Source organism: Xiphophorus hellerii, chromosome 13 (genome assembly GCF_003331165.1).
Source record: "Xiphophorus hellerii strain 12219 chromosome 13, Xiphophorus_hellerii-4.1, whole genome shotgun sequence".
In the NCBI taxonomy this organism is placed as follows: Eukaryota; Metazoa; Chordata; class Actinopteri; order Cyprinodontiformes; family Poeciliidae; genus Xiphophorus; species Xiphophorus hellerii.
In genome coordinates, this window is record NC_045684.1 from 27,528,598 (window position 1) to 27,553,402 (window position 24,805).

Below are 24,805 nucleotides of genomic sequence, written 5' to 3' on the forward strand. Positions count from 1 at the left end.
AACTACATCAACCAGTGCCATACCACTCGGTGGAAACAAGGCATAAGGAACCAGTGAAAGGTAGGTATATGGAAAGCCAAACAGTTTTACTCATGTGTTCTGAAAAACCATTAAAAACACAAGCTTCGGTGAGCACAACGTTTAGGCTACATGAGCTCAATAAACCTGAATGATCTGGTCTAATCTGACAAGTTGAGTGATGTGTTTAAGGCTGGGTGGAAAGAAAACTGACTGTTCTGGAGCTTTATACATTCTGGTCAACTGGTTATGGATGCATCTGGAGCCAGTCAACTTATCTTCAAGTTTGCAGTTCAGAAGCAAAGAAAGAAGTATACCAAAGATGAGCTCTTGGTGGATGGATGTCAGCTGATAAAAATGATCTCCACCCTCTCAGGCAAACCAAGCAGCTAACAGAGGAAAAACAAGTCATGTTCAAGCACCAACATTTGGTTTTCTCAATGCTTCTTAGAGCACAGAAAAACACTGATATCAACACCGGATATCTGTCCACAAATACCACCATGATGAATGTTATTACCTGAGCTTTCGAAGCAGAACTGAATCTGACACCAAAACCGACTCAAATCTTGATTTGAATGAAACAAGTTTAGGCAGAACCTACAGAGTAAAAATCACAGGACACCGTCTCATATTGCATTTTGTAGTAATTAGCACCGGGGTCATGGTGGTATTTGAAGACAAGTTGTGAAGTCTTGGCCGTTCTCTTCTGACTTTCTGGGTGATTGTGTTCCAGTGGTGTGTGAGAGGAAGCAGTGGCTGTGGTGTTCTGGATGGCCTGAGACGACGCTGCGTTCTGGAGCAGCAGCAGCAGCTGTGGGTGTCGCACCTCTCTCTTTCAATATAAAGACACAGCTAGTAGAAGACTGGATGCCCTTGGACACAGACTGAAGGTCTGACCAAGCTGCAACCCATGTGTATTCTCATCACTCCCTCGTTACAGTCATTTATTTTTATGGAAAGAAGGATGGGTTAAGAGCAAATGAAAAGATGAGTACATGTGCTCGATGGGAGGAGTTCACAACGCCACACACACATACACATGTTTATCACGTGTCCCAGTCCAGCTCTCTGCAGGCAATCCGGACCAGTCTGAGCTCCAGTTCAAAGGCGTCGGGACGCTCCTGGGGGTTGGCTGATAGCATCTCCCGGATCAACTGCTTCATGTGGCTATTCATGCTTTTCTTCCTGGCCGGGATCAGCAGCTCCATCTTTGGGTTCTCCAGCAGGGCCTCGCCCAGCGGTACGATCTCCGAGCCCTGCTGCACGTAGCTTCCCAGCAGCTCCTTCTGGGTCTCCACGTCCACAAACGTGATGCGCTCTACCATGGCCCAGAAGATCACTCCTAGAGCAAAGATGTCAGCCTTGGCTGTGTAGTGGCCTTCCCAGACCTCCGGGGCCATGTAGAAGTCCGTCCCGCACGCCGTGGACAGGAAGCATTTGTTGACGCTGGCCGGCTCCTCAGGGTTGAGCCCTGAGGCGGAGCAGACTTTGCTGAGGCCGAAGTCTGCCACTTTGAGGGTGGGCTCAGAGGAGCCGGTGGGTGTGCACGCCTGCGAGATGAGGATGTTGTCTGGTTTGAGGTCACGGTGTATGATCTGGTTGCGGTGCAGGAAGGCCAAAGCGCTGCCCAGCTGCAGCATAAAGCTGGTGTTGGTCTTGCGGCTGGGCTTACGGGACAGCAGGTAGGCGTTCATGTCCCCTCCATCGCAGAAGTCCATGACGAACCACAGGTAGTAGGCACAGCATGGGTCAAAGGTGATCTCCCCCTTCAGAGATGTCTCCACCAGCTGCAGTACAAGACGACAAGAAAACATCTGGTTACATGGCAGCAAACTGAACAAAGAGGAGGAAGCACCTGAGTCAGGCCCCCGTCACAGGTGGTCTGGATGAACCTAACCCTGGTTTACACTTCTCCACAGGTTTCTCCCTGGCATGTTGCTGGCTCCCTTAGTCTTCATGATGCTGCTTATTCTCCAAAGAACCTCTGAGGCCAGAAACAGAACTGCTGCAATTGTACTGAGATTCTGTGACACACTTGTGTGCAGCTGATTTACACTGGATTTCTTTAGGGATATTAGAATAAAAGAGGGAAGAATCTAAATTTACAAGCCACAAAAATCTGGAAAACTATCATTCTCCTTCCATCTCAGTTATGCATTGCTTTGTGTTGCTCCATTACATAAAATCCAGATAAAATGCACTAAAATTTATAGCTGTAACATAATGAAATAAAATAAAAACTTCCAAGGGAATGAGTACAGTGTAATTTATTGTTGTCAATGATGTGCACTACAAAACTAATCTGCTCAATGTCTGTAAGAGGCCGCTCCTGGTGGAAAACAAATGCCTGCCAGTTGTTGCCATAATCCACGAGTGTCCAAAGAGAATAGATGGCTGTTATCCCACGGTTGTAACAGTCGCAGAACTCCCCCCCTTTATCATTTGCTCTTCTGAACGCACGTCCTGGAACATTACAGTGTGGTAAACGAGAGGGAATAAAGGAATTCTGGGAAAACGTCCAATGCTGGCACTGCAGAAAACTAAATGAATGCTCTGACAATAGACCACTGAGCTGCTGAAAGGCTGGAATCAGGCAATTGAGGCTGCTGTCACGCAGCGGGGAGCCACGGCAACATGACAGGCCGCAGACAAGTCGACCAGACAGAGAAGCACCCCCAGTCCTCAACAGCCCATTGATCTGAGGCAACAAACTACACATAGTATATATGAACTGATACTGGTACATTAAAGCTGTGCAGCAAACCAGTCATCTGAAAAACACACCCTAGCAGCCGCGCCTTGCAGACTGGTCCATGAGATGTTGCAACCTACAGCACAAACTAGTTTAAAACCAGCTCAACTAGTTTAGTGATTACTGTATTATGTTACGGTAAGTATAATGTTTGAAATAAGATTTAAAAACAAAAATTCAAGGGTACATTCACACCAGCCCTGTTTAGCTCGCTTTAATCAAACTCCAGTTTATTTTCCTAGAATGTCCGGTTTGTTGGGGGTTGTGTGAATGTGTAAACTAACTGTGATATGGGCACAAAAAGCATATATGAACACAACATTCTGGACACATACAACCAAAATAAACATGCAAGCCTTGCGCAAGAAATGGCTCATTATCTTTTACCAAAAACAAATTAGAAATCCTACAATCACTAAAATTTGACACAAATGAAACATTTTGTGAAGGAGAAAGTTGGGATCAGTGTCTTCTTCAAAGATTTTCATATTGTTTCATTCAGTGGCTCTTGATGCAGCTCTCACAACCCTACTAGAGATAAACATGTTGGATAATGGATGGATAACTGGCAAATAACATTGTATACTTTCCAGACAGTAGGACAGCTGCATTAGTCCAGTCTGGTGAACTCTGCATTCTCACCTCAAGGTAGAGCGGCGAGCTGGAGCCGTGGTTCATCCTCTGGGCCAGCTGGTCCCGCTGCAGGATACACTCCTCCAGGTGGATGACGTTTGGGTGCTGGCTCTGAATGCTGCTCAACGCCCAGAACTCCCTCAGGGCCAGTTCCACATTCTCTGGAGAGTGGCAGCGGATCTTCTTCACCGCCACCCGGGCCCCCGAGCGCTTCACTACTGCCTCATAGACCACACCGTAACTGCCGCGCCCCACCTCCTGGATTAGGTCGTACTTGGGCTGGCTGCTTACCATCCTTCCATCCTCGCTGTGGAGAAACAAGACAGGTCTTCATCTCATTACAAGAACACTTAGCATCAGCTACAGTGTGATACAAAAAAACTATCCAGCTGATTTACATAGTTTGACATGAAGGAAAGGCCTACAATGGCATGCAAAATCAACAGGATAAAGAAGATGGTGAGGAAAACTCAAAAGATCTTCAAAACAGAAATCTTCACTTGGAAGGTAAAGTGAACTTTGGGAATTTGTTCCTTAATTTGGTCTCAATGTCACTAAATCTCTGGTAGCAATATGATTCACAGATCAGATGCCAAACTGAAGTCAGACACAAAGTGAAAGGTCTGAAAGGAAACAGGACTTCCTATGGGGGTGGGGGTGTAACTGCTCACTATAGGCTTAGTAATGAGGTGATATCTCACACTGAAGAACCAGGAACCAGCTCACAAATTTAAATTTATAATTTGTAAACAGAGTATGCATTTATACAAATATTCATTACTTTAGATACAACTGACAAAGCTAAACCTTTATGTATACTTAGATTAAAATTAATATAGAATTTCACATTCAAATCCATAATTGAAACAGCCGTTTTATTTTTGTAATGATATAAATTTTCCATACACTTTTTATTTTTTTTAACATCTCTTAAGGTTAAAAGCTGTCACTCTTAACCTTTAGAGTGTGACAACTCCTCCTTAACTATCTTTGTTTCTAAGGTAAAGTTGGTGTGGCTTATAGGGTCAAAGTTTGGGTTGATGTATTTCCATACTTTTATTTAGTTTTTTTTTCTTCTCGTTTAAAATTTTAATTCATATCATAAACAGTTACTAAATTTGCCTTACAAATTGCTATGTGGCTCCTTTTAGTTCTGTGAAGTAAAATTGCTCCCAGGATTGGAGACCAAAGGAAGAACATTGGACAGCTACATGCATAGGAAAAACCCAAATACAGTTATGAAAGATGAAGAAAGCGTGAAGGTGATACATTTTTGGAGTTAGAGTTGTTTCAGCTACCTGCTGGTAGGACTACGCCATATACCAATACAAGCAATATGTTGAGATTTATTACATTTGACACTAAAATGACACTGAAAACCATTAACAATCTGAGCCAAGTTTGCTAACATTTCTATTTCTCCTAATGGTCCTAAATGATTTTAGAGAAGGAACCCTCTGTGGAAGGTGGAATGAGGAGGGGTCGTACAGGGGTCACTATCAGACATCTGACTCCAACCTTGAGCCACTTGGATTGGATGGTTCGTCTTCATACCTCCAAATGTCTGCTTTAACTCCCACGGTGAAGTTAGTTTTAAGTTGGTTCAATGTGTTTTAATCGTCTGGATTGCTTGCTGGCTAACCCCGTCTCACAGTGGCAGCACACAGTAAAACAAGCCATCATCTCCTGTACAGAACAACGGAGAGATTATCCAAACTGAAACTAGCTTCACTGCCGGAGTTAAACTGAACATTTGGAGGGTAAGTGAAACTATCTAATGAACATGGCTTGATGGAGTTGGACGTTTGACTCAGCCATGATCCGCAGCATGGGGTTCTTGAGATTTTATATGAATATATGAAAAACTTGTTCGCAAAGAAAAAAAAAATCTATATGCAAACAAAACTATGTTTGCTTACAGACAGCAGCTCAGTGCTTGGGTTCTGAAAGCTACAGTGTGTCTGATAATGCTACCAAAGGACAAAGAAAACCTTTAACCCATTAGACTGGCCCACAGAGTACGTTGTAAATGAGCAGTCAATAAATGAGAAGCAGAGCTGGTCTTCAGTTTCATAAGGAACAAACTATTACCAGACAAACTGGTTGAATGACTGATTATTTATGATGTTGACAAAGGGCAAGACAAGTCATTTCACTTTGCTATTTTGCATTGTAGAAGAGTTTATATTCTGACCTCTGCCTTTATCACAAACAGTCTTATTGCTTTAAACACTGGCTGACAAATCTCCCAGTGTAGTGTAAACTGAAAACAGTAACCAGTAATATGTTCCTGTAAGGAAATGTGATGTATTTAAAAGGTAGTATTCCTAATCAGTGCTGGTTGAACACTGGTCTGATGCTTGTGAGTGTACTTTCTATCACCTGGTTTCATTTTTAGTTCTCTGGTCAGCAGCCAGACTTTTGAGTATTTTTCTCCAAACAATTGATTATCAGTTGGTTTATTAACAGATAGTGCAGCTGATTATAAATTACCTCTACTGTTGGATTGTGTGGGAGGTAACTGAAGCTTTGTATTCATCAAGCTGCTGGAATGAAGAACAGAGTCTGAATCTCAACTACACACATTATTCCAGTGATAAAGATCTTACACAGCATAGTATAATATAAAGCAGCCTGTTACACTGCTCTCCACCAAACCAGGGGTGCACTGATTGCAGTTTCTTTGGCCGATCTTCAATCACCGATCTTTAAAAATCCTGACCTGCCAATTACGATTTTGGCCGACAAAATTTTTATTCTCTGAAATGTTGCTAGATAAAGCAAAAAAGTCAAAAGGAGTTGGCAACAGTAGAGTGATTATTGTTAACTGCAAAAGTGAAGACATGACCTGTTGAGCAGGCCTGCCAGTCAAACCTCTATGACAGGAAAGCAGAAGAGGACAGTGGTTGATTTGTAGACCTTTGCTAAGGAAATGATCAAGCTCATTTTAATTTAACATGCACTTAATTGATGAAGTGCTTGTTGTGACAGGCTTAGCTGGACCTTATGCTTTCTGCAACACTGGCTAATTAACCAAAGCCTTAAGAAAACACCCAGAAACCAGAAATCATCAACAGCCAAGTTTTCCCTAATAAGCTAACAGGTTTTACAGAGCTTTGGAGTCTCTGCAGTTTGCTGCGGCCTTATTTGACTACACACACACACAAAACCAACAATCACTAGTAGTAACTTCCAACACAGAACCATTCCAGCTCTACAGCATGGCTTTTGGAATTAATGCCTACTTGACCCGCTAATATACGCATCAAACATGGCTGTCCTCCCATTTTTTGATGTGTTGATCCCAGAGCTCTCAGCTCTGGGATCAACCATGTACTGAATACCATAGAACAGACTGCAGACAGACATGGTCCACCATGAGGGCTAAAATGATTCTTTGTAGATAAAACTCCATGGTGCCGGTTTAATAAGATCCATCTGAAATGGTTGTAAACTGTCCAGAACCATGAGCTAGCATTAGCCCCTACCATGTGACTTCAACTAGTGGCGCTGCAGGTGAGAAGTCTTGTAGTGATTGGAGCAGCTTGAACAAGCAGAGCCACGTTTATATTGGGCTTCATTGTAATTGTGAAGAACATTACATTCTGTTGTATAGAAAACATTTTCTTTGATTTGTGACTGAAACTTTGAAACTTTATAGGACTCATTTCCTGAGTGCCTTGCCTTTATTTTGCTTGGTAAGTTCCTGTTTACTCCAGGTGGTACCAGAACTAGACATTACGTTACATGAGAATATTCTACCATGGTTTAGGTGACCTTTTAAACAACTGTTTATTTCTGCTAGCTCACTTTACCCTCTAATCACACCCAGCATGTAGATAATCAGCATAGCCTGGTTCACATGGCAAGATTCTAAAATCGTCGGCCGATTTTCAAAACCTGAGAGACCACACACAGACAACAATAAAATATCTTAGGCATAATAGGCTTGGTTGCACCGTGTGTGGTGTCCAGCTGCATAGAAAGACCAACACACCACAGAAATATCTCTGAAGATTATCTCAAGAGCCATCATGATAACTGGGACATCCTTAAGTTTGTCGGAAAGGAAAATTTGGGACAAAAATCTTGCCGGGTGAGCTAGACACAAGCAGGATGCTTAAAACATGGCAGCCACTCATGTCCAGTGCAGCCTTTTCCTAAATGTTATGATTGCTGGTATTTTCAAACCAGTATGTTTATTTTTGCTTTTGTTTTTTTTGTCAGTAATTTTTTTCCTATTCTCTGATTAATCCAGAAACTTAAATGCAAGTCAAAAGCTAATGCTACCTAAACTACAGCTAACTATCAAGAGGATTCCTACAAAGCTAAAAATAAGGTATAATTTTACCTTTTTATGTATTTGAAGTGAAGCTGTGTGAAGTTGAAAATGGGTCATCTTGTATCAATTTAAATATAAATAAGTAGCGAGAGGGTGAGGGGGCAATACAAACATAAAATAAACAACTTTGTGATGAATTTAAATCTGGACGATTTATGGTGACTATCACATGCAAAGAGAAAATGACACCCATGATGTGTTAAATTTAAAAGGAATCTTTTGAAATAGAAGAAACACAGGACAGGACTGTTGGATGGAATGAAGCAACACTATTGACCCTCAGCACATCTAGCTAGTGGTGCTAAATATTAGACAATAATTGAAAAAACACAAAGCTAGTTAAAAAGTTCTCTCCAGTTACAACTGCAAAGAATCTGCAACTATTGAGACTCAATAATCATCAATAGTCATATTTCCATCTAATCGTCATGGGAATTTTTAGCAGACTTTTGAAATGTTGCAAAAAAAACAAAAGGAAAATGAAAATCGGACATGCCATTCCAGGTTGACAGTCCTCCAATCTGTGCTGGAGGTTTGAAACTAAGTCAGTAAATGTGTTTCCATTCCCTTCTTAGCGCATTACCTCTTCCAGAAAAGCCTTAAAACACCTCAAGCGAGGTGTTTTTGACACTGTGATATTCACTGTGATATTGAGGAGATTATTTCAAATTGTGCCATTTCTATCAACCTTTTCTAATATTAACATTTCAAAATGCTCATAAAAAACCCATTGATGGAAACATGGCTACTGAGATGTAACAGACTGCACTGACTCACTACTAGTGAGAGCTGAACAAAATGACAGGTTAAACTACTGCCTACTTTAGTCTGAAGAACTGCTTCTTGACGTTCTTTATCTGAGCTTTCAACAAATTATAATGAAGTTCAATTGAAAACATTCTTTTTCCCACCAGGCACTAAATCAGAATGTGGCTAATTGACTTTGCATGTGGCTAACTGAACCAGAATGAACCAAGGTGGCTCATTGTTTTTCTTCTCTCTCCTGCATTTTCTACAGAGTCTACCTTGGTGAATGGCTCAACAGTAAAGGCTCCACTAAAGATAATATGTATAACAAAGCGAACAAGCAACAAGATCCTGAACACAGTGACACAATGTTTACACGTGCAGATTAAAAGCCCTGCAGGCAGACAGAGTGCCTGGTCAGTCACTGTGGCCATCAATACCAATCCTCAGCAGAACAATGTGACCGTTACATGATAGCACACACATCAAACAGAGCAGCAATCACCACACTGTTATAATGACACCGTTAGTCACAACATGGCGACATCTCTGTGTGCTCTGTATGCACAACCATCACAATGTCAAAGAGGAGAACCTGTCAAAGCCTCGTTTTCATAATGAAAAGAAGCCAGGGGGGGTGGGGGGGGGGGAGCAGCAACAAGACAGCTAAACACCAAGACGCTGACAGTCGTGTACTTTAATGGAGACGTGTGGGACAGACCAAAGAAAGAAAAAAGAACCAATCGAAGTGTGCACCAGATTGCTTGCAGGTTTTTAGGACACAAATCTAGGCCTGTCACAATAAACAATAAATCAATTAATCGCCTGACAAATTTAAAGAAACTCAAAAATTTTCATTTGCTTGATTCATTCGCTTTTCTTTCTCATTACCAAAAGCTGAATGATAAAAGTCGTCAGTCTGGTGCTTCGGTCTCAATTATCCTGTTTTTTGAAAGTTAATTTTGTTTACAGAGACTTCATAATTCAGTTTATTTGTTGTTTCTGTGGTTTTGTTTATTAATTTTGGTTGTTTCAAATGTCTTCCAGTTCCAGTGTTAAACGTTTTTATCTATCTATCTATCTATCTATCTATCTATCTATCTATCTATCTATCTATCTATCTATCTATCTATCTATCTATCTATCTATCTATCTATCTATCTATCTATCTATCTATCTATCTATCTATCTATCTATCTATCTATCTATTCCTTAGAATTTAAAGTTTATTGATCTTTGAGAATGTGTTCTTGCCATTATTATGCCATTTCCATTATATTACTTGAAAATGGTTTCAAAACAACAATATTAGCAAAGTTTGTTATTGTGACAACCCTGGACATATTATGCCATTGAGATTAAGGATGAAGCATTTTAAAAAGATTTTTTTTAATATAAAATGTGACAATCATTACATTGTTTGTAATGATAATGATTTATCAAATTGTCTTCTTTCACTCCACAATTACACAGTTTTTAGGCTATATGTTTAGAATTGATAAAAATGTAATTCTGGAAAATAAACAGGGAAGAAAAGCGTTTTGTGTTGACTTAACAGGTCACTGTTTAAAATGAGATATCCTGTCTCAAAGGGAATCAGAAAGAATAAAATTTTAGATTTACACATAAAGAACAAATAACCTAATACTAACAGTTTGTTTCGTGCCAAATGTTTTAACTGTGTCCTAAAATACAGCTGATGTCCTCCAGGACCTTCTAAGGTGGAAATGTTGACGTCCACCAGGTATTTGTTCCTTCATAGGAATATCTAAGCATTTTTATCATATAATTCATTTTGCTCCAAGGTTAATTCATGAGAAGGTTTGTTACGGACATTTGTAGCCAAACTATTCCATCTGTGTTTTTTTTACTTTGATCATGGTGGGCTCTGACAAAGCCCATTCACTGTTGAGGATGCAGAAGAAAATTATGTGGTTTAACAGTATGAAATTAGCTCAGAATCATTTCAATAGACCAAATCAGTTGAAGGATCATTCCAGCCCGAGTTCACAAAAAATAGATTGTTGAAGGAGCCGTTGTCTCAAGGTAGTGACATGCAGAGAACTGATCATTTTCTGTGCAGAAAAAGATTAACGCTCAAACAGGAAGGCTACAGCCAATGATATTTACCTAATATTAGTGAATTAATGTCAGTTCTTGAGCAGAGTAAAAAAAATAAAATAAATAATAAAAAAACAAGCTCATTTCAGCTTGTATTCCAACCAACAACCTACAGAACCATAAATCAGGTTTTTACTGACTGACAGATTTCCAGTTTTCTTTGAGGTCTGGCCAGCTGGTCACACTCTAAATCAATGGATTCATTTCCAAATTTTTCCAGAAAACATAAGAACTTTAGCTGTTTGCTCTTATGACTTTTGCCTTTTATTGACCTTTCTGGACCACCGTAGAAAAAAAAAAAAATCAAAACAAGCTTTGATGCACGGGAATAAAAGTAATCTTTCAGGTTCTAACTTCCCTAATCAAAGGTCACACACTCAAAGGAAAACTTACCCGGTTTAATCCAAGGCTACTGATTTGTACGTCATCATTTACACTTTCTGTATTAGTTATACTTTTTATATGAGATGGGGGAGATTGCTCATTACTGTTATTTTAATACAACATAAATGTTACATTACTAATTCATAAAATACTGGTTTTGCAAAAAACCAAAACATTTTTACCAGATATAACCAATATTTCCACCACTCCTTAGCACTGTTAAATCTGTAAAAGAGATTAAAAGTGCCAAAATTTTAAATACAAATTTCAGTTTGAAACAAAACATAAAAGTTAGCAAACTGTGATTCCTTCTTAACTGAAAAATACAGGACAAGGAGAGTGTATTCACACCTTTAGCTGATAGATATGAACAACATTTAACCAGAAGGTGATGGAGTGCTGCAGGCAGATGTTCCCCTGACAGACAGCTAAGTGAACGGGCTAATGAGACACTCACCTCGGTGATTGGCTACAAGGCTAACAGCTATGTGGCCTGGCCCCTGGCTGCTAACGCGAGCTAATCATGTTAACAGCAGCTAACAAAGAGTCCAGCTTCCTCCAGTTCGTTCACAAATCTGGTCCTGCGTTGGCGTCGCCTCATTTAAACCCAAACATGCTCATTTCCCCTTACACTGACCCAACAGTGGGTAACAGAGGAGCTATCCATGCTAACCACAAGATGTTGACAGTTTATTGTCCTGTGTACGTGCGCGTGCTATCAAGCAGCGAACACACCTGCAAGCCGGGTTGCCAGGTACGCACAGCAGACAAGACAATGGTGGACGTACAGCGGGGACAGAAGAGGTTTGACCGCATGATATCAGGTTATGAGGCTCACCGTAGAGTCGCTTCTCGGGGGTTCATTGGTGGTCTTCCTCACTCCCTCTGGCAGCCATTACAGCTGCACACGCTCCGCTCGCTCAGTCAAGCCGACGAGGTTGTGTCAAACACTGGACGTCAGAGCGTGCAGCTGCTGTGCTGCGAGGTGCCGTACAGCTCACCGCGTGAGCAGCTTGAACAGCTTCCGGTCCCTTTCAAAGTAAAACACATTCGCGGTTCTGTTTAATTTTAAACTTAAATTGCGCACGCTGTGTGGCATTCAAATTTATGTATTTCTAAATATTTAGTTACAATTTATTTTAATCAAAATATGTTTTTCTCAACTGCAATTCAACAACTCAGTGTTATGGTTGTGCGAAAGTTTTTTTCTCTCTGCAGCGTGACTTTTAGTCAGTGCAGTTAGCTTTATTTAGCTCCATCCTCCCAACAGTGTCCTCCCCAGACCTAACTGTCACTCACAGATAGAATACAACAACATGCACACCTGCACAATATTATCCAATGGCTATCATATTGTTTATTTTTATTTCGCTTTTACTTTATTTTTAATTTCAAACTTTTGTTATGATGCATAACCGTGGCAACAAGGTATTTTTTTTTTTAATTTATTTACAGCTGGGAGTTATTGATTAGAATCTCACAAGCTAAAAAACCCCAAATACCTGAACTCTGACCACAAATCCCAGAGAAATTAAAACGAAGGATGCAGGACAAAGAGCAGAGAACAAAATGAAACCATCTCTTCAATGTATCATAGTGGCAAAGATGATATTCCAGACTCCAACATGTCTCTGCACAGCTTTATAACCAAACTAGCAGGCAAAAATTTAAAGAGGAACAGGAAAAGCAAATGATGTGGATTTGCAGAGCTAGCAAACAACTGATGGTGTCATCCAGGACATTATTGTGGAACATCATCTCTGCTGCCCTAACATTGAGATGTTAGCATGTCGTGTGTTGTGGAAAATTTGATTTCATTCTAGTATATTATGGTTGTGTCATGTGAATGTTTTTGTATGTTTACAAACAATTGCAGAGAAAACTAGACTGAGCCAAAGAACTGAAGGTTTTAACCTTCAACGGAGAAAAAATACTGATAATCTCACTCTCTCTTCAGAATTCACACAGTGGTGATGGCTAGCTACTGGGTCAGAGCCACAGCTGTCCTGTCAGCATGTTTCTCCCGCTCTTGACAGGGGGGCAGTGGCACAGACTTATGACATCACTAGTGATAACTTGGGCTGTCTTAAAGAGACACCACAATTATGATTGTTACAGGCACTTCTGACCAGGGAAAGGACACAAACAACAAGGGTGAGTGGAGCAGGAATCAAACCGGCAATCTACCCATTGCAGGGCAAACCACTGTCTCCACCGTCACTGTGTTGTTGCCCCAACAACACATGACATTAACAAGATCATAATACAGCAACAATCTTCAGTCAGAGGCCCCTTCAGATTTGTTGCAAGACTGACCGCTACAGGAAATCCTTCCTGCCCAACATTTAATTTCTCTTTGAGATACAGTACAGACCAAATGTTTGGACACACCTTTTAATTCAATGAGTTTCCTTTATTTTCATGACTATTGACATTGTAGATTCACACTGAAGGCATCAAAACTATGAATAACACATGTGGAAATATGCACTAAACAAAAAAGTGTAAAACAACTGAAAATAGCCCTTATATTCTAGTTTCTTCAAAGTAGCAACCTTTTGCTGTGATTACTGCTTTGCACACACTCTGCATTTTCTTGATGAGCTTCTAGAGGTAGTCACCTGAAATGGTTTCACTTCATAGGTGTGCCCTGTCAGGTTAATAAGTGGGATTTCTTGCCTTATAAATAGTCATGAAAATAAAGAAAACCCATTGAATTAGAAGGTGTGTCCAAACTTATGGTCTGTACTGTACATAACGCATTTTTGAACTGAACTGAAATTCCAAAGTCAGAAATCGAGTCCAATAACAGTGACAATAAAGCTAATTCTTTATTGCATTAAAAATAATGCAATAAAGAATTATGTTTGCTTTATAACTGCTTTATTGCATTATTACTTAACTGATTAGTTGTGCTAGCATAACTAATCTCATTAGTTATTAGTTAAAACATAATTAACTTGTTAGTTATGCTAATAACTGCTAATCATAACTGATTAGTAGTTCTGAATAAAACATAGATAAAGGATGTTTTGTTTAACTTCTAACTTTTAAACCATTTTCACTTTCTCACAGGTTCTTGGAACCTTGGGTGTCAGTAAATCATTGTAAAGAAAGAAAAATGTAAGCAGACAAAATTTGACCTTCTTGCCTTTAGTAAGAGGTACCAACAGGACATCCAGACTGATCACAGTAACAGGAGCATCTGCTCTTACTGTGGATCACTTATGCCCTCTGGTGGCCGCTCTACACTCTCCTGCTCCTTAAAAGTTGACTTTCTGTGACACTGGTTCTAATGATTTTAAAGCAAAACTGCCTCTGCTTTAACTGTTTGCTTAGGGAACTGTCAGGTTTGACACCTATTAAAGACAAATTGAACAAACACAGAAAAGACAAGAGAGTTAGATTCTTTTGATCTCGCGAGGAGAACGGACAGAGATGTGTTTACAGTTACAAATCTCCAACCGCTCTGAAACACATTTGTCCGCTCCTCTCTTTTTATTACTTTCAGAGTCCCTATCACAGAGAACACTGCAACTCTAAAGGGTGGGGACAAAACACTTCATTACTTAGTTGCAGTGCTAATGACAATCACTAACTAAACACGTTATCTTGCATTAAGACACAGAGTAAAAACAGAACAAGTCGTACATCTTCAAGGCGACGGTTCTACAGCTATCTAACAGTTCAAAGGAAGAAGCAGTCCTGGTGAGTAATAAACCCTGTGAGCACGGTTATCACTGCTTCTCTTCAGGGAGGCCCTCTTGTAAAAAGGAAATCAAGTAAATCAAACAATACAGAAACATTCTTTATGCTGAAGGAAAAGAAAACAATAAAGGCATATAAGACGGAACATCATATAAGTAACACTATTGTTATAGGTGAAACAACAAATATTTGATAATATATATACATTTCACCTAACAGGAACCAATAATAATAATAATAATAATAATAATAATAATAATAATAATAATAATAATCATAACATTTTCCTGCTAAATTGAGCAATTGTGTTCAGTTTGTACTTGGAAGTCTGATGGTCTAACTTTGAAAACAAGTCTGGAACGTCCCCTAATGTGATGACTGCTGTATAAAAAAAACCCTGTTTATTTTTAATTCTTACAGTTTGTATGTCACACACAAGATTGAACAATTTTTATGTGGGAAATTTTTTTCTCAGCGCTTGAATGGATAATTCAGAAAGAGGATCAGTCTACTGGTCATTAAGGTCCAACTTCTGTTCTTAAAGGAACCCCAGAAACGTTCAGTTCAGTCAAGAGCAGCGCTTTGTTTCCCCAGTGTGCAATAAGGTTCCTACAGCAGCAGATAAGCAACATGTATACAGCATGGGTGAGGGGCTAGTTTCATTATGTACCGTTTCTGTGTGGTTAAGTAAGCACAATGACATGTTAAAATTAATACATTTATAATTGGCGTTCTTTGATAAAACAGCAAAATTAGTCCAGATTGGACTCAGTTTTCTCATAGATTTGATTCCAGTCTTAATTAAAATCGCCATTTTACTTACTTTATTAAGTAATACAGTGAGTGGATAAGTAATAATAATAGTTATTACAATACACATATTGTAATAAGTATTCATTTATTTAATATAATATAACTTTTATTCAAATGATTATATAAAGTATTTAATAACCTATGTTCGCCTTCTATAAAAGGAATATTATTTGGAATTTGTTGTAAAGAGAAAAAGTAAACAATCAAAAGTATGGGGTAAGTTGGAGGGGGAAAGGAGGAAGAGAAGAATTAGGGAGAAGACAGAAGGAGACACAATGCAGCATCAGTCATGTCTTTAAATGGTAAATTTAAATTAATTTTCTAGTGGCTACTACAGACTGGTCTGGATGGGGGTTATGTGATTATTCTGTCCCACATCCAGCCAAAGCTGTCAGCTGGTCTGAGTTCTCATCATTATCTTGTATGGCATTTTGAAGAGATTAAATAGTTTATAATCCACTGATCATTAATGACTAAAAACGAGTTCAAAATCTAAATTCTGAATATATAAGGAATGGCTAGTGACTGGCTCTTTAAAGCTGTACTGACTCACAGGTGATTGGCGTAACTCAGCTCAGCTGCTGAAGAAACCCAGAGAGCTCTTCTGTTTGGTGTTGAACCTTTGCTGATGAAAGCCCACTGCTGCCAGTTCAGATCAGCTTAATGACTTTGTTTGACCTCTAGCATGTGGAATCAAGGTGAGTGGCGCGTATCTGAAATCATTTGTTGACCGTCCCTCACATAGGTTGAAACTCTCGTCGCTCTGACACAGGCTGCAGTCAGTCCAGTGGTGAAACCTTGAACCACAAAGCTACATCATCAAAGGTGCACGTCTGTTGGCTTAAGAAAAAAGAGCTTTAATAGCCAAGAGAAGCAGATTATTTGTTGGGTTCATAATCTGCTCCCTCACTGTCTCTGCCACAGAAAGCACACCTTGAGATTTTCCCCTGCACCGTCTCTCAGCTGCTGGCTGCTCCTCAACTCTGCAATGATTCCTTCTCTGTCTGTGACTGTGAGCTCAAACAGGTGAGCCGGTTATTTTCAGAGGTCAGGGGGCAAGGGTCTCAAACTCCAGGCCTCGAGGGCCGCAGTCCTGCAGTTTTTAGATGTGCCACAGGTACAAAACACCGGAATGAAATGACTTAATTACCTCCTCCTTGTGTAGATCAGTTCTCCAGAGCCTTAATGACCTAATTATTCTGTTCAGGTGTGGAGCAGCAGAGATACATCTAAAAGTTGCAGGACTGCGACCCTCCAGGACTGGAGTTTGAGACCCCTGGTTTAGAGAGAAGCTGTTGTTCAACACATACTGTGGACAGTGAGCTTCAGACCGTTATTAACCACAGGATTTAGCCACCTGTTAAAATCCCTCTTTGCAAACGTACACTGTGGATAATGTCTACAGTCCATTACAGACAAGGTGAACATCTACGAGTAAATGTTCACCTCTTTTCTATAGTTCTTCACTTTGAAGCTCAGTTCAGTTTTATTTATAATGCCAATTCACACCAAATGTTGTCTGGAGGCACTTTACAAAAAAAGGTATTTCAATTCCATCATACATACATTCTAATTGCTGGACTGGTGATCAAACAGTACAGTAAGCTCAATGAATTATTCAACATAGTTTAAAAAGTTTCTGCGGAAATTCAGCAGATTACTTCCTCCTACAAACGGTCTCGGTTCAGTTGGAGTGAACTTGGGTGAGGTACGAATGATTATGTGAATGCCAAGCGGACCGCAGACCGCCCCCAACAGCTTCCAGGAGCCGGACTACAGCGCAGGGCATTCTGGGTAAATGCAACCAAAACAAACGGACTGTCTAACGCTGGCGGGAGAAATGGCTTATGGTCATTTGCCAAAGAGAAATCATACAGCCACAAAAAATTAGATTCCACTCTGTTGGAGTTCATTCATTTTGTCTCTGTGCTCCACCAGGTCCGTTAACCAGTTTCAGGACCCGACCAGAACCCCTCAGTGTAAATTACCTTGAGAAATAATGAGATTTGGTTATATATAAAAACAGGCTTTAATGCTGAAAAATGATCAAATATTACAAGCCATACATGTCATCCAAATGGAGCAGATACGGAGTTACATTCACCGTCCAGCGCTGGGCCACACTGAGCTCACCTTATGGATGAAACTAAGTGAGGCAAAGACTGTAGTGAAAATTTTGCTTTTTATTTTCTGCAATTTGTACCCTCCCTAAAGGGTAGTCTGATCAGTTTCAGTCTGTTTACATATGACTAGTGGCAGTTATACATAAACATGGTTATGTAAGCTGCAGCATGTGTGTGTAAGCAGATAGGAGAGGATAAAAGTGATAGAGGAAATGACAGAATCCATAACAACTCCATGCTTTAGTCCACATTTTGAGAAGCAGGAATTTTACGCTCCATGTCTTCAGAGTTTTTTGTGTCGCCTCCTTCAGTGGTTCTAGTTGTAGAGCCATCACAGGTTTTCCAAAGGGTTTGGTTCGTTTGACACAGTGCAGTGTGAAAGCGAACTACACCAGCTGAAAATCTAGCAAATGCTGCAATTTTACTCCTCAATTTAACCGAGTCTACCAGACTATCAGCTGTGAAAACACCCATAAATGAATAAGAAGATTTGTATTACAGACCAGCACACATAATCTGAGGGAAAGCAAAGCTAATTAAAGAGTTTCCCTCAAATCAGTATTGTCCCAGTATCTTTTATAGGTTACAGACAGCTTTCCATATTTGGTGTTGTTTAACCATCACTTATGTATGTTTAGTCTTCAAGCAGTGATTTTTACTGCCGCATTTTTCTGGCCATTTTTATGACGGTCTGACTATCCATGACCACATTTGGCATTCATCCCTTTCCTCCTGGGTCACTCCATGCATAAAGGCTCTAATCTTAGACATGTTCCTGAGATATTGAATATGAGATTCAATGTGCTATTAGATATCACAAGGGCAAATTTTAATGTTAGGCTTTTCATTTGTTCTCGACAGCATCTTTACATCTTAAGAAACATTTCTATAACTCTGTCGCTTTTCATCACAGCTTTGGTACATTTCCAATAATTCTTAGCCTAAGCCAAGTACTACCTCCTATCTCAGGTTTCTGTTGTTGGAGTCATCAGAGGATTTGCTCTTTTTGAGACCAATGTCCAGTACACCGTGGACGACATGACCGGTCCACCCCTGAATGTGAAGCTATGGGTTAACACGGAGGTCAGTGGTGTTAAAGAACATTTGGGGAGAAGTAAGATGGGCATGGCGATAAAAGATTGGTGATGAAAGATTGGATCTAAATCCCAATCTTTACAGGATTCTGCACTGACGACTGTAGCTTCTCCAGGAATGTATGTGAAGGTGATTGGAAGCCTGCGCAGCTACAGTGTAAGCAAACATTCTAGAGAAACAGGCTGTAAGCGCTAGGAAAATAAATACCACACTGCCATTTCTTCTCCTGATTCAACAGGAACAGAGGTCGCTACTGGCAACGAATGTCCGACGTGTAAAGGACCTGAATGAGATCAGCTCCCACATGTTGGAAGTGGTACAAGCTCATATGCAGGTTTTCAGAAAGGTATACTCTTGTACATTTCTGCTTCTTGGGAACATCAACTTTGGCACATGGGAACCTAAATTGCATAATTAAAGAAATGTGAAATTTCTTTAAAGAGTGTAAGGGTCATTGAGACTCCCCAAAGTGATTCGAACAAACTTTAGCATAGATGTTAGAAAAATTGTAATCATGTGATTTTGCACAGCAGCTGGGGAAATAAGGAGCTATGATGGCTGCCCCTTGGTGAAGGACATAGCAGTTTAATTCCAGCAGCAAAACAACATTGCATGTCTTAATAAAGTTTAAAGAGGATGGCAATAAAAATATCAGCCAAAAACCAGCTCTCCATGTCCTGAATGTGAACCAGGTAGGACTGCACTGCAGCACAGCTAGCTACTGCAGGAAGTCTGAAAATGTGCAATTTAACACTTTTATCTATTGTTGATCTGTGCACATTGATTTTCCAGGTGTTTGTTTTTAAACACCTGAAGATTGTTGGAGATACTGTTGCACTTGGCAATGCAACCAGAGGTTACTTTGACAGTGCGTCCCAACATGCTTGTTTGCTACCTAGAATAATAATAAGAAAAGACTGTTAAAATTTCATGAAATTTAGACTGAACATACAAGTCATACAAGCTGGCCTCACAAACCCCTTTAGGAAGTTCTTTGTTTGGTGAAACTGACACTCAGATGTCCACTGTTGATGGCATCTATCATGGTTTCATTCGAACCAGGCCAATACCTGTAACCTCTGTGTTTCCATTAGGTCTTTGATGTGAACATGAACCTCACTGTGGCGCCGCAACCTGACTGGAGCAGTGGGACGCATCCTCGAGGCGTTTTACCAAATGGTTTGTCTACAGTCCAGGGCCAGGTCAGTGACTGCAAAGTGCAAGTTCATCCTGATCAGTTTCTGTTTATGATGTACTGTGTGTTACATTTTGACATGAAGATTTTTATTTATTTATTTTATTTTTTACATTGAGTAGTTGACATACTGAGTCAGGTCAAATGTACTTTTATTATGTCGTTTGAAAATATAAGGTTCTGGGTGCATTCACAGCAGCCCTATTCAGTCCACTTGATGGAACTCTAGCTCATTTGCTTAGAAAGTCTGATTCATTTGTGGAGGTGTGAATGAGTAACTAAAATCTGAAGTGGACCACAATAGTGAACTCTGGTTCGCAGCAAGTTTGACCAATTGGTTTACGAAAAATGGTGACTGACTTGGTGTCTGGTAACTGAGCTGCTGGTGCTTCCGCGCAGGTGGTAATTTGTGCATTCAGCTGAGCGAGACATTAAATCGGCCACACTTTGTTGTTTTGGCTAATGATCCAGCGAGTTGCACATCACTGCATTGATTCTGGGCGTCAGTGACCATCTTATACACTAAAAAAGTAAAACTATCATTCAGGTTTGTTCTCTCTCTCTCTCTCAGGTGTTGCATCAAATCCAAGTGTTCTCTGTCCATAATGATGGCATCAATTTCCACGACCTGACAAGAAACCTGGACTACATTAGCATTGGAGACATTAGGTAACTGCAAACTACACTCCCAACCCCTTTTCTCTAAAACATTGTTTTTCTAGCGTCATCTTTACTGTAACCTGACATTAATGGCCATTTTAGACATTCAATGTTCTATTGAATGTCTAAAATGGAAATGATTGTATCTTGCCTTTAAATAGATGGATAGTTTGGAAAAACCTGGACACCACAGCAGAGTTTGATGTGGGGAGAACTTTTACTCTGCCAGCATGTAAATGACAAGAGATTGCCATGACTTTTTTTTTTTTTTACTGGAGTGGGAAAAGTCTTTTGTGGCTGCAGGCAAATTTGATCTGCACCCAAATTCTTGGTAACACCATCATCTGAAGCTGATGCTGATCATCTCGTTTCTCGTTCAGATCTTCCTTGGCTTTCCTTGCAAGTGAAGGTCACATCTTTTCCACCATTGATGAGCATCATTTCAAGGCAGTATAACTTCAGCTGCCTCTGGGGAAAAAACAACAACATAAAAACTAGTCCTGGACCACGTGTGGGACAAAGCTTGATTTATTTATTTTGTTAAACTGAATTGCAATCATTTTTCTTGTAAATGACTTCTAGATTGAAGTGGGGTTTTTTTGTCTTGTATTATGTATGCACCATTCCCATCTGAACTCACTTTTTTTATTTTTATTTTGACTAATCAATTATTTAACATCAAATCAAACGGAGAGCACCTTGTTAGAGCTGTCAGGATCAACGTATCCTCCGACTTGTTTGGCCACAAATGTGTCGACGCTGCAGCTCAGCAGTGCTGTGAGATTCCTAGTGAATGAACTACATTCTGAATTGTCAATTTTGTTGATTGAGCAACTTAATAAAGGAGCAATCAGGATCTACCTGCTTTAATATTTTCTTTTTGCCTCATTTAACCATGAGTCCTTACCTGAGCCACCCCTTTGTGTCTTCACCATCTTCTTCTTTGTTGGAACTATTTTTGCTCCATTGTGGAACTGTCTGATAAAATCGGAGGAAATTGTCTCGACTGTGGAGCGGAACAGTGACTCTCCCTGTAATAGACAGTGACAGGGCTGTGAACTGCAGGTGAAGACTGACTTCAAAAGAACTAACAAAAAAAGAGAAAACAGTGGAATCAATGTCTCTTTTTACTATTTTCTATTTTTAAACCCGTTCTTCTCTCACAGCCGGCGCCATCATCAAATATCCAAGAAACGCAGAGTGACGAGACCAAAATGGATATGACTGTTATTAGGATTCATCTGTGCTTGATATTTGTCTATTAACGTATAATCTACAGTATAGCTCTCTGTTGGCTGTGTGTGAAACGACGAGGAGGAGGTTTAGTTTGTCCCTGGAGAAATCTCCTGCTGAGTTTACCTTCCTTTTATGTCTCCACTCTAGTCTGAATGCTGACAATGCTGCTGTCTATGCCACGAAAAGCCCTTAAGAGTGTTAATTAATAAACTTTATTTTATTTCTAAGCAAACTGGTTGTGATAGCACATGCTAAATGTGTTTTTTTTTCCCTTTCTCTCCCATGTTGATGAAACTGTCCTGTGAAGATCTACTTCCTGTCCTGGCTTGTGACAGCTCCAGTGTTTGAAAGATCTCAGCTCATCTGCAGCATTTCACTGCTAGATTTTCCTCTGGCTGCCATTCGGTGTATTCAAATGTTTACATACACCCAACATGGCTATTTATACTGATCATGTTAAATTTGGGCTTTTAAAGATTTAAAGACAAAATGTTCAAAATCATACATAGAGATGGTGAACGAGTTTTTTCTAAGGATTTGGTCTGTTTCAATTCAAATAACTTTATTTGCACCTGAGGGGCAATTTAAGAACATCGACACAGTGCAGTGTGAAAGTGAACCGTGCCAGCTGAAAATGGAACAAATGTTGCAATTTTGGTTCCCAACTGACTCAAGTCTACTGGACTATCGGGTGTGAAAACAGCCTTACACTGAATGCCAGGCTGTAATGATTTTTCCTAAACCAAAACTTTGCTGAAGGTTTTTGTTCTTGCTCATTTAAATTGAGTTCAGACAGAATTATGCCAGAATCCTGGTGATGCAAATAAAACGGATAAGAGTTTTTTTCCGATTTATAACCAAATATTATTGGGTGTGTGTGTGTGTGTATCCCACAGTACGTTTAAACTGGTGCACCAAAATCATGTTTCTGAAATTAATGCATCATTATCATTACAACCTGGGAAAAAATGCAATTCAAGTGTATCATTAAAGGTCCAGAATTAATAGATTTTATTTATTTTCTTTATATCTTTAGATCTCAAAGGGCAGGAAACAGGAGCAAAACAAGCAATTGTAATGGATAAAAATGATTAAGTAAACAAATAGATACATAAATAAAAGAGATTAAAACCAATATCTAAGAAAATGTACAAAAAATTTTGGTGAAAAGAAATGTCTTGACATTTCGATGGTTTTCCACAGACTGTTTTTTTAAAACAGTCTGTGGATTCTGGTGCCCCCAGAGTGTCAGGTAGGGCATTCCATAGCAGTGGAGCGACAGCAGAGAAGACCCTGTCCCCCATGGTCCTCAGTTTGGAGAAGGTTTGAATGGGTGAGTGAACTAGTTATGCTTTGTGGGTTTAGCTTGAGATAGTTGGGGACATTTCTGTAGACGCATTGAGGAGGAAAGTCTTGAATTCAGTCCTGGTGGAAATGGGAAGCCAGTGGAGAGAGTGGAGGATGGAAGTGATGTGGTCATCTTTGCTCACTCTGATCAGGATCTGAGGTGCAGAGTTTTGGAGCCTCTGCAGACTCTTGCTATGAGAAGTGTCGTCCAGTCTGGAGGAGACAGAGCCATGGACCCGTTTTGTACCATGGCCATGATGGGTGGTGTAAGCGAAGCTGTACTGTAGCACAATGTCCTCTGCCTGATGAGGCTGCATCTCTAACTCAGTGCAGAGGAATGCATGTGTTGCAAGTATTGTTGTTTATCCACCAGGGGGCAACATGTGAACTGGAATCCATAAACTTTCCTTCCATGACTGGGTGGGTCACACACACGCGCACGCACACATGCCACATCCTTTTTTTTCAACTTGTGTTAATCTGTTTTTAACTGTAGGAATATGTCACTACGAGTCTGTGTGCAGTGAAACCAAGCTGCTTATCTGTTTGGAAATCATTTTATTTCTACAATGCATAGAGAGTTCAGCTGCTTTTTAACTGATTCCTCTAGTTACAAGTCAACTATGGAGGCTGGGATCTTTTTCATTGATGCCGTGTGTGTGTGTGTGTGTGTGTGTGGGTGTGTGCGTGTGTGTATTCGTGCACGTGTAATGAAGGAAACATTACACGTGTTCTACCTTTAGGGGTCTCTCGAGCTCTTTCCAGACCCTGTTGTGTAGCCAGTACTATTAAATGGCACCTCGTTAATCAAATCTGCATGAGTGCGCTCATGTTGCCATGGCAATAATTATCAGAGCTGCCTAATTAACTTTCTCAATTGCTTAATGATATACGACCCTCTGAACTCCATCGTTTCCCTCCCCCCCTTCTAATCCAAGTTGTTGTGTTTTTATTCTCCTTGTTTCTCTCCGCGGCGTTAACCCGTTAACCCGTTAACCCGTGACCACCGACATAATAGAAGCAACTCTGAAATTAAATTCAGCACCACATCATTTCCTGTCGGCCCACGCCTGTTCTCTTCGCCTTCCCGGAGCTGGAACCGAACCGGTGCGCTGCTGTGAATGCCAAACTCGGTGTGTCTCGGCGTGTGTCTGGGCCTGTACGGCATCATGTGTGACTCGCGCGCGCCGCCTCTCGCCGTGACCTCGCGTGACAGCTGACTGAAGGTTGGGAGCAGCGTCCCTGTCGTCCCTGATCAGCCAGGCGAGACTATCCGAGACGCGGCGGAGACAGGGGAGGGGTACCTGGTGACACCCACCCTGCCGTCTTCTGTCACAGCTGGCTCCGGTGAGCAGCCTCCTGTCAGCTGGCAGCGCCTTCGCCATGTCGCGTCCACACCGGTCCAAGTTTGTCTCCGTTCACTTGTCATACTTTGTAGCTGAGATAGAGAGAGGACCGGTGTTCAGATTTGGACCTCTGTGCCCCAAAATATCCTTATGTTCTCGGCGTTCACAAGAGCTAAGATGATACAGTTTGGTTATTGTTTTTCTCTTTATGTCTGACATGTTTTCAGGGGAAAATATGGTCATAATAGAGGAGCTCTCATAAACGTCGTGCCTGTTTCCTGC

The 24,805-nt window shown here is 40.5% G+C and overlaps 2 protein-coding genes across 3 annotated transcripts; one reads left to right on the forward strand and one right to left on the reverse strand.

Annotated features, from left to right (window-relative positions):
- Positions 1-647: 647 nt before the first annotated feature.
- On the reverse strand, positions 648-11,990 carry pdik1l (PDLIM1 interacting kinase 1 like). Of its 2 annotated transcripts, XM_032580256.1 has the most exons (4): positions 11,839-11,969; positions 5,900-5,952; positions 3,416-3,713; positions 648-1,808 (listed from the first exon to the last, which is right to left on the reverse strand). In XM_032580256.1, the coding sequence occupies exons 3-4, from the start codon at positions 3,698-3,700 to the stop codon at positions 1,068-1,070; spliced, it is 1,026 nt and encodes a 341-aa protein (XP_032436147.1). In that variant the 5' UTR covers positions 3,701-3,713; positions 5,900-5,952; positions 11,839-11,969; the 3' UTR covers positions 648-1,067. The 2 variants fall into 2 exon arrangements, with proteins under 2 accessions (XP_032436147.1, XP_032436146.1); XM_032580255.1 differs by lacking the exon at positions 5,900-5,952 and having other exon boundaries at positions 11,839-11,990.
- A 4,115-nt stretch (positions 11,991-16,105) lies between these two features.
- Positions 16,106-21,367, forward strand: LOC116731817 (replication protein A 32 kDa subunit-like). Its single transcript, XM_032581669.1, has 9 exons — positions 16,106-16,219; positions 16,294-16,346; positions 16,446-16,547; positions 18,614-18,727; positions 18,824-18,895; positions 18,978-19,085; positions 19,834-19,941; positions 20,506-20,603; positions 20,975-21,367. The coding sequence occupies exons 1-9, from the start codon at positions 16,207-16,209 to the stop codon at positions 21,048-21,050; spliced, it is 744 nt and encodes a 247-aa protein (XP_032437560.1). The 5' UTR covers positions 16,106-16,206; the 3' UTR covers positions 21,051-21,367.
- The last annotated feature ends 3,438 nt before the right edge of the window (positions 21,368-24,805 follow it).

What these genes read in the sequence shown, in the direction of transcription:
- pdik1l (XM_032580255.1), bottom strand. Translation starts at nt 11,864, where the DNA reads ATGAACCCCCGAGAAGCGACTCTACG. An exon ending in CCCCGAGAAGCGACTCTACG is followed by an intron (nt 3,714 to 11,838) that starts GTGAGCCTCATA and finishes GTTTCTCCACAG; the next exon opens with CGAGGATGGAAGGATGGTAA. An exon ending in GCTCGCCGCTCTACCTTGAG is followed by an intron (nt 1,809 to 3,415) that starts GTGAGAATGCAG and finishes CTTGTACTGCAG; the next exon opens with CTGGTGGAGACATCTCTGAA.
- LOC116731817 (XM_032581669.1), top strand. An exon ending in AGCTATGGGTTAACACGGAG is followed by an intron (nt 18,728 to 18,823) that starts GTCAGTGGTGTT and finishes CAATCTTTACAG; the next exon opens with GATTCTGCACTGACGACTGT. An exon ending in TGTCTACAGTCCAGGGCCAG is followed by an intron (nt 19,942 to 20,505) that starts GTCAGTGACTGC and finishes TCTCTCTCTCAG; the next exon opens with GTGTTGCATCAAATCCAAGT.